The sequence below is a fragment of the Podarcis gaigeae genome (assembly GCF_964106915.1).
Source record: "Podarcis gaigeae genome assembly, chromosome: 5".
Classification (NCBI taxonomy): Eukaryota; Metazoa; Chordata; class Lepidosauria; order Squamata; family Lacertidae; genus Podarcis; species Podarcis gaigeae.
In genome coordinates, this window is record NC_139681.1 from 47,059,187 (window position 1) to 47,074,071 (window position 14,885).

Sequence of the window (14,885 nt, forward strand, 5' to 3'; positions counted from 1 at the left end):
AATCCATACGTGTGTGTGTGTGCCCATCCAAACTAAAGATGACAAATCAATTTAAATTCTAGGAAGTACAAGCCTGCTTTTATATTCATGAACAAAACTCTCTATTTTACCCTTGCTGAGGAAGTTGAATATATCATTCTGAAGGAAAATCAGAAATTCATTCAAGGTGTGTTTTTTGTTTTTGTTTTTAAATATCCACCAATGATCTAGACACATGGGATGTGAATGGGGAGAAAGCTCAGGGTGGAGGGAAGGAAAGCCCTGGAAACACAGTGAAATCAACCTACATGCTGTGCATTTTAAACAGAGGCATTTTTCACTGAAAATGGTGATGGGCTTGATTGATTATGTCTGCGGAATGTGTATAAGAAGCAAACAAATGGGTACACACAGCAACTGCACTGAACAATATAAAAGGACTCAAGATGCATTCCTCCTACAAAATTCCTACATGCTACCCAAGCATTTTTAAAAATTAATTTTTTAAAAAATTGGGTTTGAAAGAAACCCGATGAAACCTGAGCTGTGTCTTGAATCACTCAGAATGCACAGAATTACACAAAGGCTGTCAACGCAAGGCAGCCTCTTTAAACAGATCCCTATAGCTACTCGCTAACGTTTCTGTCCCTGCTGCTGTACAGGAGGAAGGAAAGGTGGAAAGCAATTCCATACTTACATGGCCTCGGATGGCTCCCGAATCAGGCTACTTGTCTGTGCCTGCTGCAGTGACTGAGACCCTCCCATCCTCAGCGTGCCCTTGTGCTGGAGCTAGCAGCAAGCCGGGCCAGCTTCCTCCTTAATTCCACCAGCAAAAAGCCCAGGGAGATCGGACTGTAGAGGCTGCAGTGCTGCAGTGCAGATGAAAACAGCTGCTTGCATCAGGGGCAGCAGCAGCCGACACACTTTAAACGGCAGCTTCTCTTCTCTGAACTGTTGCCAGGTTCCTTTCCTGACACCCCCCAACTCCCCCCCCCCCGTCCCCCGCTTCTATTTTTCTTCCTCTTCACTCAAAAGAAAATTGATTGAGAATAAATAAATGTGCCGGCTATTGTGTGATGCAACCAGCAACGTTGAGGCTAGATACTGGGCAAGTGTCTTTTAGAAAAAAAACGAGGTCTGTGGCTATTCCAAATGGCTTGAGAGAGATGGGGGGGAAGAGAAAAAGAAAAATTAAGACCCTCCCTTTAAAGCACACATTGTCAGCTACTGTGGATCCCTAAGGACTCCCAGGCAGGACCATTGCATTGTGTTGACTCAGCTGATTTGAAATGCAAATCTGTTTGCATGCCACGTCCTGCATGTGCCTCTCTATTTTGACAGCAAGCACCCGCATATATTTCGGAACAGTAAACAATGGAGGAGATTCATATGTAGGATTGTTTAAAGCCTTGTTTCCCTCCCTGCATTTTCAAACAAAAGAGCTCATCCCTCTTTCAGGAATGGAATCTTCCACCAGGAAAGTAGGGAGAACATGAAGAGCCAAAGTAAACAAGGCAATGTGTGAGTATAGAGGGGAGCAGATTGGTACAGAGATATTATTATATTTAATCTTGCTTAAAGGCGAGATGACAGGGTGACAAGGAACTGGGGCTGCGGAGGGGGGGAGATACTGAGTAAGAAGATTCACTGGTGAATTAATCTAGTGAGTGCAGTAGCTGGATAGTCAGAAGGCTATGAGAGCTGAATCTTTTAAGAGAGCAGCCTAATTTCACAGAAACCATGACCGTTTGATTATTGTTTCCATGCTTCTCTCTCTCTTGTCGAGTTTGACAATAGAAGATACCACTGAACATTTCATGCTACCATGTCTGGCCAAATAAAAATAAAAATCAGGTTCTTCTTCTCTCTCTCTCTCTCTCTTTCTCTCTCTCGCACACACACGTTCATATATTGCAGAGTAGAAAAAATATCAGAGGCAATGCTGATTAATTGACAACTCCAGTGACAAAGCACAGATACAAACACAGCATAGGTGCAGCAAATTTGCTAGAGAGAGAAAAAAAGGGTGAGGCACACTGAAATAAATCCCCAAACCTTTCTAGGTTTAGAAGTACAACTTGAGAAGCTCTGTCTCAGTCCAGACACCATGCCAAATCATAGTTAAGGAAACTTCAACTACAGTTTTAAACTATGGTCAGGAAGCCACTACCAACAAGTCTGAAGTGGGTCAGCAATCTATCTTTTGGACTTCCTGCTTCAGTCGCTCAGTTTTACTTCTATGCAGCAGAACACCTGAGACCAAACAAGTCCTAGAGCAGTGTCTGGAGTAAGTGTTGGGCTGGGTGAGGGTCAATAAACAGAAGACCAAAGCCCTGTGGGTGACCAGTGCCTAAGTTCAGGAAAGTGGCAGGATCTCTGTTCCTGATGGGGCTGCACTCTCCCTGGAGGAATAGGTACGTAGCTTGGAAGTACTCTTAGATCCATCACTGTCGCTGGACCCCTAAGTGTTCTCAGGGGCTAACAGTGCTTTTCCACAACTTCAGCTGGTATGCCAATTATAGCCTTTCCTCAACAGGGATAGCTTGGCCACAGAGCTGCAGTCCTTGGTAACCTCTAGACTGCACTATTACAAGTCTAAGTGAAGCTACCCTTGAGACTGGTTCATAAATTGCAGCTAGTGAAGAATGCTGCAGCCTGACTTTTGACTGGAATAGCTGCACATCAGCATATTATACCACATGTTGAAAGCTATGCACTGGCTGCCAGTACGTTACTGACCTAGGTTCAACATATTACTATTAGCGCATAAAGCCCTAAATGGCCAGGGACCAGGTTAGCTGAAGGACCACATTTCTCCTTTATACACCAGCCAGAACACTGTGAGTATCTGGAGAAGTCCTCTTGACTGCCCCAGGTAGTTTGGTTTCTAGGTGAATGATTTGGAACTTTATTCCTACTGAAAACAGACAGGTACCTACAATCTCAATATTCCATTGCCTGCTGAAAATATATCTGTTTCACCAAAGATTTTTGAAGAATTAATTTGATTCAGTGTTGGTCACTTGTTCAGTATTTTATGATGTCATAATTCTAAGATTTTAATGGTTTGTCTCTCCCCCCCCCCCATTTTAAAATGGGTTGACAGCTTATATTCTTATGTATGAATAAAAAGTTATTGTTTCTGCTCTACCTTTAGGTCCATATGCTCAAAATGGGCCTTTAGAAAATTCCACTATCAGAGGTTGTCTCATCCTGCTTGTTACAGATAAATTGCAATACTGAATAACCAGTTGGTGCTTATTTCAGTGTCAGAAGAACTTACAAGTGCATAGGGATTAATGAAAGAGGAAGTATGGATAAACCTTATCATGTGCAAAAAAACAATTATTAGAAAGGATGAGAAGGTACAATAGTGTAACCCAAGTTGTATTCTGTAAAGGTAAATGACCCCTGGATGGTTATGTCCAGGGGAAAAGGTACTATGGGGTTGCAGCGCTCATCTTGCTTTCAGGCTAAGGGAGCTGGCCTTCCCTTCCTTCCACAGTGGTACGTATTTATCTACTCACACTGGTATGCTTTCGAACTGCTAGGTTGATGGGAGCTGGGACAGAGCAACAGGAGCTCACTCCGACATGGGGATTTGAACTGCTAACTTCCGAATGGCAAGCCCAAGAGGCTCAGTGGTTTAGACCGCAGCACCACCCGTGTCCACTGGTAGACCCCAGCAGTGGAACCTAGGGTCCAGCACATAACAAAAGTCTCCCATTTAAGACTACATGAATAAAAGCAAAGAGCTTATATTTTCTGGCTAGTTTCATCAAATCTATTACAAAAACACACCCAAATAAACCACACTGGTTTTATTCTGCGGGGGAACAATCCTACTCTCAGACATGCATAATTTCCCTATAACAAGAGGTTCAAAAGGCCCTGAGAGAATTTTACTTTTCAACCCCAACGTGCTTGGATATAGCAGAAAAGGATGCAGTTATAGTCCCATACAACATAAATTCCACACATCAAAAAACAAAACAAAACTATAGCTTTCTAGCATACACCACTAGAACAGAAGGCAAAACAGGGCCACTGCATTGTATTATTGCATATTGTTCCTAACTGAAAACAGCAACATAAACATTGGCATGAAGAAAAACATATTCTACAGTCTTCCTTTTTCACGCCCATTTTCAACAAAGCGCTACCAGTACCATTTATTTGCCCTTAAACCTTCTATGCCTATTGATGGCGATGAGGGTTTTGTTTGTTTCTTTTGTTCTTGTGCTTAATTCACAAGCAACACACATTCTAACTGAAAACACATATGTGTCCTGCTGTCATTAGTAAATGGTCTACTGGAACAGTTCTTTAGAGCTAGGTCTAGTTCTTGTGTAACACACATTAGCAAAAGGAGAGAGAGAGCTGAAAGAAGAGAAACAGAATCTGGTTATCATGCAGCAGAAAAAATATTTGCTCATAGTCTCTTCCTCCTCATCCTGATTAGAGAGGAGGCCAGCTCTATACCCAGTACCACCAAAGAGCTAACAAACATCAGATACAGAAATCTGACAGGGGTAGTTCAGGGTTGTTCATATGCATTTATGGTAAAACAAATGGAAGTGAGGAAAGTTGCCAAAGCTTGCAATGAACAACACGGCAAATACTATTCATAATATTCTCTTGTTCAGCTAGCTTTGGCTACCAGTTGAAAACCATAAAGAAATCATACATTATTTCCAGAAAACTGTGTTCAGTTACAAGGATGAAAGTCTACAGCCAGCTTGATGCAGGAAATCTAACTATTACAATGGTACCCTTCAGGACTTAAAACACGAATCCATGAAATTGCCACGTGGAAAGAAATCTAATAGGTCATGTCACATGCTGAAAGAGTCCCCTAGAAGATTGCCACCGCTCCAAGGCAGGTCCTCAACCGGAGAAACATTTTTCAACACTGGTGTTACCACAAAGTGCAAGAGAGCTGCCAAAAACAGATGCCCGCAGGTCTAAATTTGTTCTCCTGGATCATGCCTGGCCATTAAGGAATACAAGTGAGCTCAAAACATTCGTTTTACAGACTCAACAGTTATACTACCAATATTGGCGCTTGTCTTGTTTGCTGCAGCCTTTGACACTCTACTTTGTGCTTCTACCAAACGTCGTTTTGCACATCCCTTAAAACCTGACAAATGGGCTTATTTTCACTGGGTGCATTGCTCAATACTAAGAAACAATAGGCATGCTCACACCTGTCAAACTAGGATACATTGCACAAATGTTATGATCGACAAAGTAGCACTCTCATTCCCAGTGATCCCACCACATTGTCCCAATACTTGCTTCAGTGTAACTTTGGGAGTTAAGGTTGTTGTTCAACCTTTATCAATGACTAACAACAATAGGAGAGGGACCCTGTTAATATTTAAAATAAAGTAGCATCCCAGAGTTTAAACATTTTGCCTCTTTGTGTCAAAGAACAACACCCCCCCAATCCCTACCTTCTTTGTAGCAACTTTTTAAATATCTGAAGGCTGCTGTCACATCCCCCTCAGAGCCAAATTATATGTGTCAGTGGCATATCTGTAGGTTTCAACACAGAACTGTCCCAACCAAAATATGCAATGTGGGCTTCCACTATTTTAAAAAGTAGTCTGCTAGTGATGACTGCAGAATGTGGTGTGCAGATGAGCCCTGCAAACTTCTCCCCCTCTCCACAGGCTACCACATCAGAGATCAATAGATGTACACAACATCTATTAAAATAGATGTCCATGGATGCAGAAAAGCAGTAGTTCCTAGTGATACAATATAGATCAGCCTTTACCAATCTAATACCCTCTAGAAATTGTGCACGTGGATCAGTGGCCATGTTGGTTGGGGCAGATAACAGCTGTAATCCAACAACATCTGGAGGGTACCAGGATGTGGAAGGCTGATATAGGTTATGTTTCTATTGTACGGACTCTAAATTATTTTGTTCCATTGTTACTCAGATCAAAAAGCTGCAAAAAAGGAAAGATTCTAGCAGCATCAGCAAGAACACACAAAGAATGATACCTCCACAACACAACCTTCAACCATTTGGGGAGAAGCACCTGCTATCTGTTGCAAGAGACCTCTAACCGAATCCAACTCTAGTGAGAGATGTTTAGTTTTAGTTTTTGGGTTTTTTTGAAATCATGTGTAGTAATGCACCAGTTTAGACTTATGTCCCCAAAGTCACAGCAAAGTAAACAAAAGACATGTGAAAATGATGCCTTCTGGACATACCTAGTGATTTCAATCTTCCAATGGAGACATTTTATTAGTTACAAATGATAAAGAAAAGGCATGTTATTTTTTAAGCACTGCTGTTTTAATTGCAGGTAGATGACTCTTGTGAAATGGTTCCTTAGTGAATGTTATTATTTTACATTATATTTGTATTCACTCAGTTATTGCAAACTGTTTCATGAATACTCCCCTTAGAAAGGGGTCATTAAAAATGATCTCAGCACTCCTCACCAATTCTGTGGGTTTTCTCAACACCCCCCAACCATTTGGGGGAGGTGGAGTGGTCCAGGGTGGGCAGAAGAGGGAGGGGGAGCCCTGTTGCACAATTGGAAAGCCCTGTGGCACACATTTAACTTGCATGGCCACAGTTTAGATGGTAGCTGGCTAGCCGCAATCACACAAATTGAATGCATACAAGCCAGAGACCTCTCGCATGGGCTTTGGAAAGCTCTCATGAGAGACTCCAAAGCCCATGAAAGAGCCTTCCAGAGCTCAGGAAGAAGAAGAGAGTGCTTGCAAGGGAGGTAAGATTTGTTTGGCATGTTGGTTTTTGAAAGGTAGGGATGCTCATATGGGGGGACATTCCAGGATTTTTCGAACTACAGTGGTACCTCAGGTTAAGAACTTAATTCATTCTGGAGGTCCATTCTGAACCTGAAACTGTTCTTAACCTGAGGTACCACTTTAGCTAATGGGGCCTCCTGCCACTGCCGCACCACCGCGCCATTTCTGTTCTCATCCTGAAGCAAAGTTCTTAACCCGAGGTACTATTTCTGGGTTAGCGGAGTCTGTAACCTGAAGCATCTGTAACCCGAGGTACCACTGTATACTGAACTTAGAATTTCTTTCACTGCCATAGAACCCAAACCTGGCATGAACTGTCCCGTTAATAATTCCCCCTTGTCAACAGTCCATTGACTGTTTCAGTTTTCTTCCCCCAAATACTTTTGCCACACAGAGCTTTGGAGATTATGTTTCCTGTGTCTAGTTTGAGAGAATCTCCATGCCAACTCCTTACAGAGTTCTTGTTTCAGAGGGGTGGGGCGCATTCAACATGCAGTCTATCAAATGAAAATGCTTCTTTTGTAAACAGTTTAAAAAGTATTTTAAATCGATGGGTTGTTGTTTTTTTGCAAACGTTCAAATCTGACAAATGGCTGATGTGGATGGATCATACCCTGAATTCAGCGTATGTAATGCCTCGGAATGAATTCTGTACAGTTTCAAAGAATATAAATATCACATTCTTTTATCCAAACCTTCCTTCAAAGAGCTCAAATGGCATAGATGGTATCCCTTCGTCCACCAGCCCTTTCCTCTGCTCACTAGGTCACTCAAAGAGCTTCATTTCTCCATGATAAAAACAAAGAACAGTGTTAAAAATGTTAAGAGTGGCACTAAGAGATACTACACACTGTACAAGAAATTATTGACCAGCGCTGTTGCCCTATTCAGCACCACTACTGCTTAATGGTATTTTTAAACCTTGCTAATTAATCAGGGTCATTAACAAAACAAGATGCCTCTGCACACAAAAACTATCCAGCCTTCTGCTATTGAATACCTGGAAAGAGTGTCATTTCATTACTGATATGGAGCTGAGAATAGAGACAGCAGCCCTAATTATTCAAGGCATCCTTTTGTACCTTTCCGTTCTCTTTAACCTTTGATTATTCCCTTGACATGGTAAAAGGGGCGGGGAATCAATGTGATTTTTGGAGTGAAGTATTTGGGATAATCACTGTGCAAACAAGAAATAAAAACATGAAATAAACAAGAAATTGTGCAAACAAGAAATAAAAATGTGAATGAAAGTGCATTTAAGTGACAATCTGCAAAAGATTTCTTTGTTGCTAGTAAGATCGCCTGGCTGAATTTTGAGTTTTGCTACCCATAGGAGGAAGGATGTTTTATTGTTTCATTAAATTGGATTGGTGAAGACCAGGGATTAAGGGGATTGTTCCAACATTGTTGGAGACCTTTTTATGGCTACCAGAGGCCCAGTATTTCAAAAGGATATAGGATCATTCAGATTGCTTTCCCAATTCCAGCATTTATCTGAAACGGAGACCGCACAGCTGTTGCACTGCACTAGGCAAAAAGAAATGAGTGGACTTTACAAGCCAGTTTCCCAGAAGAGGGGATATTAACTGCACTGACATAGTATCTTCTGCTAAGATCACTAGCTCAACATCCTTGCCTATTTCCCATGGAGTTTCTTTTCTTCAAGTCCACAATCCTTGATTCAGTAGTGTGTGGGAAGAGATGTGGTTTTGGACACATGATCACCATGACTGTTTTTTAGTGGTATATTACTTGAAGTGTGTTACCAGAAATGAGTGCTTCAAAAACGCTACACCATGTAGACAACTATAGCTGCTGTAAGTCCAGGAAAAGGGGCTAAATCCATAGTTTCTGTTTTCATGCAATGTTAAACTTATAAAGCGTGCACATGACAATGATAATCATTATTAAATCTATAGACCTCTTAATTGCCAAGTTGGCTTTTAAGTGGTTTACAAGTATAGATCAATTACAGAAAAAACAAACACACACAACTGAAATAATTTCAATAAGGTATTAAAACAAATTTCTACAATTCACAAAAGACAAGAGCAAAAACAGCAGTTTAAACTATTCAAGCTGGATATTCAAAGCAAGGGAATGCTTGTCTAAATAGCTGTGTCTTCAAGAGCCGGCAGAATGCCCATACTGATGAGGCCTCTCATATTTCAGCAAGGACAAGGTTCCACAGCACTGGTGCCACCAGTGGGGGGGGGGGAATCCTGTCTCTGGGTTACCACAAACAGACAACCATCAGGCTGAGGAGAAAGGAACCAGGTTCCATTTGTTGATCTTAACATCCTTACGAGACCACCTTTTAAAACAAGAATTTATTGTCTGCTTCTGAGAGGACAAGCTGAGGGAGCTTAATATGAGACATTCTCTTCTGACAGGCATCCCTATCATTTCTTTCATGATTTATACATGTAACCAAATGTGGCTTCACACACATGTGTATACATGAACAAAGACATGTGTTTCTCACAGCTCCCTTCAGTGCACAACTATGGAAATTCTAGAGTTAAGCAAACCTGTAGTAGTATGTTGGAAACGTATGTATAATCCTGAAAAGAAACTGACCCAACTAGACAAATAGCATAATAGAATCTTAGGTCAATACACCCCACCCAGACCTATATCTGGCAGAGCCCATTTAAAATAAAAGTTACAGCTTCTATGGACACAAACCATTACTGTAACTCTCTTTCACACTAATGCAAGAGTCACAAAGGCAAAGCACTTTGGGGATGGGGCTGCTGCTTCTAAGTCTCATGTAAAAAACCCCACTACCACTATACTTAATATATGACCATAAAATGTCTTCAGAATACGAAATAGTTTGCAAAAGGTTATCCCATTCACATGCCAGATTGCCCTAGTTACAAATGGCTCTAAATGTGAGACATCTACTTTCTATGCAATTACTTTGAATTGCTCATTTGACAGGATGGGGAGCACTTCCACATTTTTCTGCGAAATGCGGAATCTTTACCAGACAACTTTGATTATAGTTGCAAATAATCATTAGGCTGTAATGTATTTGCTTTTCATGAGAGTGTACAAATGTTATTTGATATTTTCACCCTTTGGGAAACCCCAGTGGGGGAAACTATACACACACACACACAATTTCACTATCATCAGTAACAATCTGGCTCAAGAAATAATGCATACCAATATATCTCTTCATTCAAAAGGAGATTATTATCTCACTGAGATCTTATAGTACGTCCAATTAGAAGGGGGCGGAGGCTGACTGTGCCCTCTCTCTCCTTGCATTTTCTATATTTGCATCCTCCTATTTTTTCTTTCTGCAATTACTAATCTATCAACACTGAGGGGGCCAGGCCCCCTGCCAACAGATATTGAGGGGTCAAAGGCACCTCGTCCCCCTGGAGCTGGCATGACTGGAGGTGGGGGTGCGCTGAGAGACAGCATTCTCTGTGGCAGCTCCTAGTTGCAGGAGCCCCTCCCCACAGAGGTGCGTCTCGTAACTTCACTACACCGATTTCGGCAAATGCTGAAGATACACTTTTTTACCCTTACCTGAGATGTGTATTTTTAGGGTTTATCCTATTTTTGTGGTTGTAAGTTGTTTTGAACTGCTTTATTGTATTTTAAATTGCTGTAACGTGTCCAGGGACCTTAGGATGAAGGGTGGGTAATAAAAATAAAATAATAATAATATAGCAGCAAAATATCTCAGGCCAGCCCTGTGTAGTTTTTGTCCCTTTCCTGTCTTGTTTATTGAGAGTGTGATGTCAAAATGATGGTTTCTAAGATAGCATATAAGAATACAAATATTAAGAAAATGCAGGGATTCCTTCAGGCCTAAATGGCTGTGAAACTTACAAAAGCTCAACAAATCATTTAATCCTGCCACCGCTTTTGAGATCACCATATTCATTTCTCCTACCTATTGTATGCTTTAGATCACAAAGGGGGGGGGGCAGGGAGAACGAAATCCAGAGCGATACACAGCAATCTCTCCAGAAAGGCACTTGTGTAGAGGACAAAGTATTAGAACTAAGTGCTTGGAAATACGGATCAATTCCCTTTAGAAAAACGACACTGGCAATGAAATCCAATAGAACCCCCCATGACGCTGTTGCACTCTTCCCGCTAATGTAGAGCAACATTAAGCATAACATGACCAAGAACAAGCCACTGGTGTTTTCGGTCTGCTACAGCGCATTTCAGGGGACAGTTTTAACGCATGCTTCACATAGTCAACATCATTCATGCAGCCCTGAGATATCTGACCTCCTGCTGCTATTCGACGAATTGGAAGCAACGACAACCTATCACTTTTTTAATGTGCGATTTCCATTTCTGCTAATTGAGGCATGATAGATGCCTGCATTTCTTGCGGATTCTGGCAACACATAGGGCAGTTGTCACAAGCTGCCAGCTTGAATTGGTGGGATGGAAGAAGACATGTCCTCCAGGGAATGCATGGCTCAATATTCTCCATTCCACCGCATGACCTTTCCATTAATAGGGGTGCGAATTCATAAGTCACATAGCCGTTAATCAGCATCAACACTGATGTTCTCTTTATTCATTTTTTTGCACCTGACACAGACGTGAGCATGTGTCTCATTTCAGCCTGGTTAAAGGGAAAATTATAGTCAAAGCAAAGCCCTTTGATTCCGGATTAGAAAATCTTTCAACACATCCTGATTCATAGCTGGCTTTTGTGATCACAGAAAACATCTGGACAAGGGTTCCATGGAACCAAAATGAATGGCTGTGTCAGCAACTGATGTGATGTAATGCTGAGGTCCTGCATGTTTGGGTTATAATTTGTACTCTTCGTTAGATAAAATGATTTAGGGTGAGGGGGGGAGAGTCTATTTCAGTGAAATTTATTCCAGGTGGCATATATAAACAAGGGTAACAATTTCAGATTTCAGTTGTTAATTGACTGCTAAATAATTTAAAATTTTTTTAAAAAAAATTGACATCAGGCTTTGAAGGTTGCAATCCTAACCCCTGATTTATGCTGCTGGTGAATGCCAGTTGGCATGGATGGGAGGCTCTTCCACGAAGCTCCCACTGCAGCTGTGTAAAGTAAGGCATCGTGGGGGGGGGGGGTGAGGAGCTGGGTCAAGTAAGGATCTGCTACATCTTGGTGGAACTTGGTGGACTTGGTGGAACGCTCTGTCACAAGAGACAAGGGACCTGCGGGCTTGACATTTTTCCGCAGGGCCTGCAAGATGGAGCTGTTCCGCCTGGCCTTTGGTTTGGACTCAGTCTGACCCTTATGTTTCCCTCCCCTTATGGTTTTGATCTATGGGCTACTTTTAAAATGATGCTGCATTTAAAATGGTTCCCCCCCCCCATTATGTTTTTATTGTAATTTTACTGGTGTTGTTCTGGCTCTGGCCAGGGAGGGCAGGGTATAAATTAAAATATTACTACTACTACTACTACTACTACTACTACTACTACTACATCCTAAGAGTTCAGTTTCTAGAGAGAGTCTCAATTGAGGTCCCGCTTCTGCAGCAGTCTGGACTTGGAATAGCACACAAACCATCTAAAAAAAAAAAAAAGCCCAAAACTTCTGCCCTGACTGCTGCGTTTTGCCCTGCTGCTCCCCAGTTAGAGTGGTGATTGCTCTGCCCATAGGTTTTTCACAGCATTAACTGTGAAATATGGTGTTGCTATTTTTTGAGCATATTAAACATTTTATTAGTTATTAAGCTGAAAGAGCTTCGCTACTGACAAGAAAACTCTTCTTTAGTATTTTTCTTTCCTGCAATCTCTGCAGCAGTAATACTATCTATTGCAGTAATGCAACAGAATCAAAATAACAACAAAACAAACAAGTTCAAATCCTATCAAGGTTTGTAATCATACAATCTTAGCAATGCATTTACTGTACATGAACTGACTACAATCATATTCAGTTCCCTTTCTTCTTATTGCTAGAAGGAAGCCCATAGCAATTTAATCCCACAATACAAACCAGCTGTTTGGAAACAAACTTGTAGGAAATTTCATCTTTATTTTTATTTTTATTCAAGTTTGACAGAGGAGAAGTAGCCAGGGCGCTTGTGAAACCAGCACCATTTCCTTTGGTCTCAGACTCACTGATTAACATTTGAACCAAAGTTAACAAACTTTAGTCAAATTGTCTGCCATCTACATCTATTAAAATGCATATGATTGTTAAGCATTGGCTATCATCTTGAGAAGGAGAATTCATTTCTCTGCACTTGGCCAGCCAGAAAACCGTTCAGTATCTCAAATAAGAATACAAATAAGAATCATCCTAGCGTCGCAGCAATCAGACTGCTGGTATATTTGCAAAGCTAAGCAGGGTCCAGGATGGATTCAGATTGGTTGGGGAACCACCTGTTGAGAATCCTGCATTGCAGGCGGTTTGACTAGATGACACTTCCAACTCTACAGTTCTATGCTACATGCCAACATTTGCAACACAAGACACACACACACACACACACACACACACACAGTTTGGCTCTCTGCTTCAAGGGCTGCACATTACCTCTTGATTCCTTCTGTCTGGCTTTTGCTCTCTTGGGCAGGCTGCTCTACGTTGGTAGCTGGTTCAGAAGTCAAGGATCTTAAGTCAGGAACAGATGTGCTGGGGCTATTCGTCTCTTGGCAACTACCAGGCTGGGAAACGCTGCAAAATAATTAGTCATTATTATTATAAAAAAAGTAACATATGTAAAACATAATAAGTGCACATATGTTTTCAACTCTACGGGATAATACCAGAGAAACTAGATTAACATTGATTCCCATGGTTGGCACCCTGTGGAAAGCCTAAGCCTGATGCAGCTAACTAAACAGATGGTGACCTAAACAGAAACTTAACATTTATTTCTATCCCACTTAAGTGTGTGTGTGTGTGTGTGTGTGCGTGCGCGCGCGCGCATGTATCTCACTGTACAATGTGAAACAAAACCAATGACACACACACACAATCTCAACCCTTATGATTAAAAAACAATCAGTAAAATTGTGTATCTCAGTTTTCTTTATGAAATAAACTCATGACAGCTTACAGAAATAACAATAAGCAAAATAAAACCGTTCAGTTTATGATAAAAAATAGCCCATATTGTTTAAGGTACTCTCATATACAACTGCAGGATAATAATAATAATAATAATAATAATAATAATAATAATAATAATAATAATAATATCAGTATAAAAACAAGGAGACAGAACTTTAAACCCACACTAAAACATCACAAACTAATATGCGTGTTTCAATAGGAATTGCTATATTTTTTGCATTTTTTGGATTATAAACCATATGGAGTTCCATTGAAAATCAGATGGTCTTAGCACTACACCTGAATGGCTGCTGTAAGGTCCAAGAGAAATCAGCAAGATTGCACTCCTGCTGTCTATTTCTTGGTACAGGTCATGTATCAGAGCAACCAAGGCATTTGCAGTCTCAACATCCAGGCAGCTCCCAAACTGCAAAGGGTCTAAATAATCAGTTTCATCCAGAAACACTTGGACTTTAGCTGTTACTACAAGTTCTGAAATACTGCCTTTAATTTTAACTGGGTGGTAGTGAACTAAATTTTACTCATTCTAGGACAGCTGGAATTAATGAACTTGATTCACATAGGTCCATTAATTTCAACAGGTCTACTATGAGTACAACTTTGTTGACTGCCACTCCAGGATACTAAGTAGTGTCACTACTGCCTGCTTAAAAGCAGCAGGAATGACAACCTCTCTGAAGGAGGCACGAAGTATTTCTGACACACACTGAGTTGTAGTTAGACAGGATGCAACCAGGGTCAAAAACACAAGTGGTATCCCAGTCCTGTAACAAGGTTGTCCACATCCTCAGGCTGAAAAACTAAAAGGTACTCATAAAATCTGAGCAGATGGTACCATCGTCACATCTGACTGTAGTAACTGTGATGCCCAAGCGCGCGCGGGGGGGGGGGCAATTTATCTGTACAGTACAACATACTGCTAATTGTTCACAGAGGGCTATTGAGGATTACGCTAATTACCTGTCAGGAGTCAGAGTCAGGTGAAGGTCAGCAATAAAAAAAAATCACTGGTGTCAGTGAAGGTAACTCTTTATTCAAAGAAATCAAAACA

At 41.1% G+C, this 14,885-nt stretch overlaps 1 protein-coding gene across 40 annotated transcripts in view; it reads right to left on the bottom strand.

The window, feature by feature from the left end:
• The window catches only part of TACC2 (transforming acidic coiled-coil containing protein 2), a 155,384-nt gene that overhangs the window by 69,202 nt on the left and 71,297 nt on the right, over positions 1-14,885 (bottom strand). For 38 of the 40 annotated variants that reach the window (XM_083741135.1, XM_083741170.1, XM_083741132.1 and 35 more), the window contains one exon: positions 13,292-13,432. In XM_083741135.1, the coding sequence (XP_083597261.1) occupies positions 13,292-13,432 (141 nt within the window). Of the gene's footprint in view, positions 1-676; positions 915-13,291; positions 13,433-14,885 lie in introns of those variants that run through there. The other 2 variants (XM_083741153.1, XM_083741166.1) reach the window with 2 other exon arrangements.